The sequence below is a fragment of the Melozone crissalis genome, unplaced genomic scaffold, assembly GCF_028551555.1.
Source record: "Melozone crissalis strain CALT ecotype California unplaced genomic scaffold, PUWL_Pcris_2 ptg000014l_1, whole genome shotgun sequence".
NCBI classification, from domain to species: Eukaryota; Metazoa; Chordata; class Aves; order Passeriformes; family Passerellidae; genus Melozone; species Melozone crissalis.
Genome location: NW_026535792.1, coordinates 1,576,942 through 1,582,941, shown reverse-complemented (window position 1 = coordinate 1,582,941; position 6,000 = coordinate 1,576,942). Strand labels below are relative to the sequence as shown.

Here is a 6,000-nt window from a genome sequence, read left to right as displayed (position 1 = left end):
TCAGTAATTTTAAGGTGCTAATGTATTAGTAAAAGGTTAAGAAATGCAAAAAAGCTGTAAAGGGTTTGGGTTTTTTCTTGAAGTGTTTGGTTTCGTCACATTATTGCAGACTACATATATCTTTATTTCTCAGTAAGAGCAGACTGTGGCCCTGAACCTCTACAATTCCAAATACAAGCAAAGATAATGACTTTTTAAAAGTAAAGAACAAATTGTTCCACAAAAAATGAGCGCAATCACAAAAAGAAGCATAAACTTCTCCTGCCTAGTGGTGGCTTCCAAGACGTCAGACATTCACCAGCAGTCGGATCCAGACCACGCAGAATTGGGACGGTCCTGCTTTTCCTGTTCGTTTTTCCACTATGAGAGTGTCCAAAACTCTCAGAAATAAAGGATTACTGTCTAGGGGTTCAGAAAGTCATATTTTCATAGACCAGTTCTTTCTGACAGGTAACCCCAGCAAGCACACAAGCTGTTCCATTAAATATCATGGCCTTAAGTATAGAAATGTATCCCACATCCCAAGCCCAATTGTTTGTTTGTTTTCAGGAGTGTTTTCAGTGCTGCTGTGGCCCAGAGTTTAGATCAGTGGTTTAGCTGCCCACACCTCATTTCGAGGTTGTAAGCAAGAGACCCAGTTTGGTTTAGTGTTTAGCAAATTATCTTCACCCTTTTGCCACTAAATCACTGTACGAGCACGAGCAAACCACTCAGCTCTTCCTCTCCTTCCCCTTATTCAAATGTACCCAGACCATGACTTGTGATATGACTGTGAGGAGTGAAGATCAGCCCATGAACGTGGACAGAAAATTCTAGAAGCTCTGCTGAACCAAGGTCGCAGCATGAATTGTGAGTGTAGAGCTGAGATTTGAGTATTACCAAAATCTTTCTGGATGAAAGAAGCATGGAATGGTGCCTGTGGTTTTCTATCCAAAACAGCCAGAAAGAAATGCTGTTCCCCAGAACAGAAATCTGCTCTGAGATCACTCTAAAGTAATATGGACTTAGCAGGTCTGAGGCAGATCCTTCAGCCTCTGGGCTTGCAAAATATGCTGGGCCAAGAATTGGGAAAATAGAAAAAGATTATTTAACTTCACCCCATTTCAAAATGTATTAAGAATGTATTTCTGCATTTAAAAATTTTATTTGACTTCCCCATCTGTGTTTCACTTGGTTCACACATTCAAGCCATTTTCTGGAGTTGTGAACAACAACTTTTAAATCAGAGTTCAGACCCTTAAATAATCATAAACTATCAGAAACTTGGCCTTTTCAGAAAAACACAAATATACAGCAAGTCAACAGCACCAGCAAGTCAGTAACTGAGGCATCCTGCTTTTAGTGTAAATAGTATCAGTAATTTTACGTGCAGTGCTTTAGAGGTATTGAGGAGATATTTCCTTAAACAATGTTGGGATCATCATCTACAGGGGTTCCACATCTTTGTACTTCAGGCATCTCAACCAAAGCAGCCAAAAACTGGGTCAAGGCAACAGTCCAAAATTTTAGTGGTGAGCCTCCAAAATTCAAGACACTCAGGGAATGCATGTTGGGGAATAATATGAGAATGCCTAAGGGAAAAAAAAAAAAAAAGAAAGACATCTTTAATTTGCATCCAATATTAATATTTCAAAAATTGGTGCTGTCAGTTTGGAATAAAAGCCAGTGTTTGAACAGCCTGTGAAAGCCAAGGCAGCTGCCTCAGAGCTCAGCCGCTGCCTGATGCCATCGGTTCCTGAGTTGCCAGGAGGCAGTGTGGATGGCTGGCCGCTCCAAATCCACAGGCACCCACTGGGAGCTTTGGGATGCCGCTGTCGAGGAGTCTCCCCCGGGTTACTCTGGATCCCGGAGTATGGGAATGTGGGTTGGCAACAACCCGCGGGTCAGGGAGCTGCCGAGCTGCCCCGCAGGCTTCCCAAATTCAGGCTCAGCGCCGCCCCTTCTGATAGGATGGAGAAAACTGGGAAGCGTATCTCAGCTTGAAAACTCAGCATTCGGGAGCCAAGTCCCACAAAATTTCACCCTGTTGCTCCTGGGCAGCTGCTGCAGGGAGATGAGATACAGCTGGAGCTGATAAAAGGAACCAGCCTGGTTGGGGGCACCTGCAGAGTCACCAGGTGCCTCTGAGACTCCTTGCTCAGCACCATTCTGGGGTAGTTTAACAGAGAACTGCTGCTTTGAGGAGCTAAAGTTTATAATTATATGTTTTTTTAGGACCTGGGCTGCCTTTCAGCATGCTTGAGACCGGGGAGTCTGACAACCCAGTCTGCCCAGTGATGGAAAGTTAGAAACTGGAAATGTACCTGGATGCCACCCTGAGTCAGCCCAAACCGAAGCATCTCTACAAAACACCTAGATGTGAACAAACTGCCGTCCTCTGACAAAAATATTCCGTCTGAGAATTTCTGACCAGCTGCAGCGGTAAACACCTCCAGGGTGTCCTTTTTGTCTGATACAGGGCAAAAATTATTCGGGTGCCTGTTGCTCGGGGTGGAAAGATGAGGGAATGGAATACTAAATTAAAGGGGTTGGAACAAAAAGCAGCTGATTGTCTGAGCACGGCTGGCCAAGCTGCGTTCGGGTATCTGTGTGGGAATGGACGAAATGCCCGTGGCAGGGGCCGCAGCCACGCTGTGGACCCTCTCGTCCCCTTTCCCTCACTGAGCGGACTTTACACTTGTGGGGCTTTACACTTGTGTTTATTTTCCTGCCTGCCCTCGGTGCAGTTTGTCCCGGCACCTCTCCTTGTCCAGCTCCTGGGCCTTTGTGCCCTCGCCGTGGGCCCCGCGGAGCGCGATCCCCTCGGGGAGCCGGGGCCTCCGCGGGCGGCGATGGAGGCGCGGAGTTCCCGGCGGGCCGGCCGCCTCCCCGCCCTCCTTCCATCCTCCCTCCCTCTCTCCCTCCCTCCCTCGGCGGCGTGTTTGGGAGGGAAGGAGGGGGTGGAAGCCGGGCCGGGGCGGCCAGCAGGCAATTTGCATGAGAGACAGACTGGGAATGAGCTGGAGTGGGCGCCTCTCCGCGCACACAGAGCGGGGCAGGAGGGGGAGGAGGAGGGAGCTGCCGCCGCCGCCGGGGAGAGGCGGCGAACTCCGGGCAAAGTTTGGAGCCGCGGGCCCGCGGCGCTGAGGCAGCGGCGGGCGGGGAGCGGCCGGGCCGGGCAGGGCCGCGCGGTGTGAGGCGGCGGCGGCGGGCAGAGCGCGGGGGGCGGCGGGCAGAGCGCGGAGCCGGCGGCGGGCGCTGCCGGCACAGCCAGCATGTCCTCCATCCTGCCCTTCACTCCTCCCATCGTCAAGCGGCTCCTGGGCTGGAAGAAAGGCGAGCAGAACGGGCAGGAGGAGAAATGGTGCGAGAAGGCGGTGAAGAGCCTGGTGAAGAAGCTGAAGAAGACGGGGCAGCTGGACGAGCTGGAGAAGGCGATCACCACGCAGAACATCAACACCAAGTGCATCACCATCCCCAGGTACCGGGGTGCGGAGGGCGCGGCCCCGGGGCCCTGGGGTGCGGGGGAGCAGCGGGACCCGCAGGGACCCTCACGGACCCTCAGGGACCCCCGAGCTCCGGCACGGCCGGGACAGCGCTCGTTTGGCGTCCCGGCCCTGCCGCGCTCCCTGCGGTGCTGGTCCTCTCTGCCTGCTCCTTATCTAGTTCAGAAAAACCCCTAACTGGCTACAGAATTGAATTACTCTCTAGTAACGAGAGAGAAAACGTAGTAGAGAAAATATGCCTCAGGCCGAGATCATAAAAAAGAAAAAAAAAGTTGGAAGCGCTGCGGATCAGTTACACTCACTGAGGGTGCTCTCATTGTCAGAAGTTTCAGCGTGTTCTCAAGTGCTGTTGCATTACGATTTTCTTGTAATTAGTGCGTCAGGAAAACTGTTTTGTTTGGGTTGTTTGGCTTCTTTATTACTATCCTCTGAAGGGGTGATTTAGAGCCCTGCTCTGCTGATGTTTTCGAATTACTTTTTAAATCGGGAATGCAAATGGCAGAGCTGACGGAGGTCGTTTGGAGTGCAAAAACACCCTACACATGTGAGGGTGAATAGAACTGATTTTTTCCTCCATTTTTTGAATGAACATAGATTTTATTTTTAGTCTGCATTCCGAACTCGATCCATAGGGCCATCATAAATCATAAAAGACATGTATAAAACTATCCCACCTAAGAATAATTTTCCAAGTAACTTTCAAATGGCTGCCCACAAGTGGTGTTTTATTGCTGCAGATTGTTGATTTCTGTGAGCTCAGCCAGATGACTGCTGGGTCTGTTCCTGATTGTTGTTTGAGAGTACTTTTTTTTTTTTTTAAAGCAAAGGCCAAAGTTCATTCCAAATATTTGAATGCTGCATAATTGTGTGCTTCTGCGTGAGAAGATATCTGTGTGTGTGTGTGTATTCATGCTTCTCTCTGGCACAAACAAATGTATGCTTTCTTGGTTGTCAGAATGATTTAATATGCAGGAGCTGATACAAAGCAGCATCTGTTGCATGAAAAAGTGAAGCAAGTAGCTTAGAAATGTGGATGTTTGGAGCTCCTAAAATTTTCTTCCAACAACTGCAGTGTTTTTTTAAAAGGAAAAATAAAGCCTCCTTATCTTTTTTGGTGCTGAATGACTGTGGCTAAGATTTTGGCCCGTAATGCAAATGAGAGCTCTCAGCCTTTGTTAGAGTTGCTCCGGCTTCTACTTGAAGCAGAAATCAAAACCTGTAGAGCCCCACACAATGCAAACGCCTTAAAACCTATATTTTTAAAGTTCTTGGTAAGCAGCTTGCTTTCCACGTACTTAATTCACTGTTTAAAGCACTTCCCTGAAATATTTACCATTTCAAAAGACGAAAATTGCTGTAGCAGCCCTGCTGCTGTGACCTGGGTATTGTGTCTGGCTGATGCTGACCCGTTAGGGAGCAGAGCATGAAGGCCCCTGGAACTTCTGTGACTCCTAACAAGGTGGTTTAGATAAGGAAGGATTTGATATTTTATGATTTAAAGGAAGAAAAGAGTTGGGCCAAACACAATGCTTTATTAAAGAAAAAAAAAGTAGAGGTTGAAAATAAATAACAACACAAACGTGTCACAAGTGATGAATACTCACCTTCAGAGATTGCCCTGGCTGTTCCTCCTCTGTTAATGAAAATATGTGCAGAAATTAAAACATTTCATGTTCATTTATGGCACTGAGCCTGGATCCTGCAGATCTTACACCTCAGTATGGGGGAGGCATCAGCCTGTTTGGTGGGAGCCCCTTGTACCTGGGCATTATTTTTAAACACAGCTTCATGTCTGCTTCTTTATTGTTCAGAAATGACCGTGGTTAGGTTTTCTGCACTGAGATATCACATCTGTGTGTCAGAGGTTGGGGAATGGAACATAAAAAAGATCTCTCTCAAGTCAGTGCAGAGCTGCAGCTCTGACCAGGCCTTGTGACTTTAAGAGCTGTGCCTTTTCCTCTGGGCTGCACTGCTTGTCCTCATGTATCTGTGAATCTGATTACTGTGTCATCTGAAATTAGCGTTTGCAAGACGATTTTAGCCTGGTTTTAGTTTGCTGTTTGTTATTTTCATTTAATAATTTTAACGTATGTCATTTTACTATTTACTCAAATAATATGTTGGGGAGGGGGGAGAGGGGGAAAAGCATCATTAAGGATTAGCTCATGTTGTGCATTGTCTGTAATGCATCAGTAGACTGAATTACAGTGGAGCCATGCCAGTGATGACTGTGGCCCAGCAGGAGCAGGGTAAGTCCAAAATTAGCTATTGTATCCATGAGACAGAGCAAGTTTCACATGGAAAAGGGCTCGAGCTTTGCAGAAACATTGCTTGTGGGAATGAGGGCTATGCAGCAAATTCCTGGACTGATCAGGTGGGATTGTTTGAAGAAAGGACGGGAAAAAATATTTGTTTGTTGTAGGGCTGAGGAATTAGAATAACAAATGTATTCCTGCTGTCGTGTTTATCTGCTGGGATCTGGAAGCATGTACTGCGTGCTATCTCCTGACAGATT

General features: G+C 47.5%; 1 protein-coding gene across 2 annotated transcripts in view; it reads left to right on the top strand.

Annotated features, from left to right (window-relative positions):
* Nucleotides 1-3,207: 3,207 nt before the first annotated feature.
* Nucleotides 3,208-6,000, top strand: part of SMAD3 (SMAD family member 3) — a 68,128-nt gene continuing 65,335 nt past the window's right edge. For both annotated transcript variants that reach the window (XM_054272605.1, XM_054272604.1), the window contains exon 1: nucleotides 3,208-3,460. In XM_054272605.1, coding sequence (XP_054128580.1) covers nucleotides 3,255-3,460 — 206 coding nt within the window. In that variant the 5' untranslated portion in view covers nucleotides 3,208-3,254. The remainder of the gene's footprint in view (nucleotides 3,461-6,000) is intronic.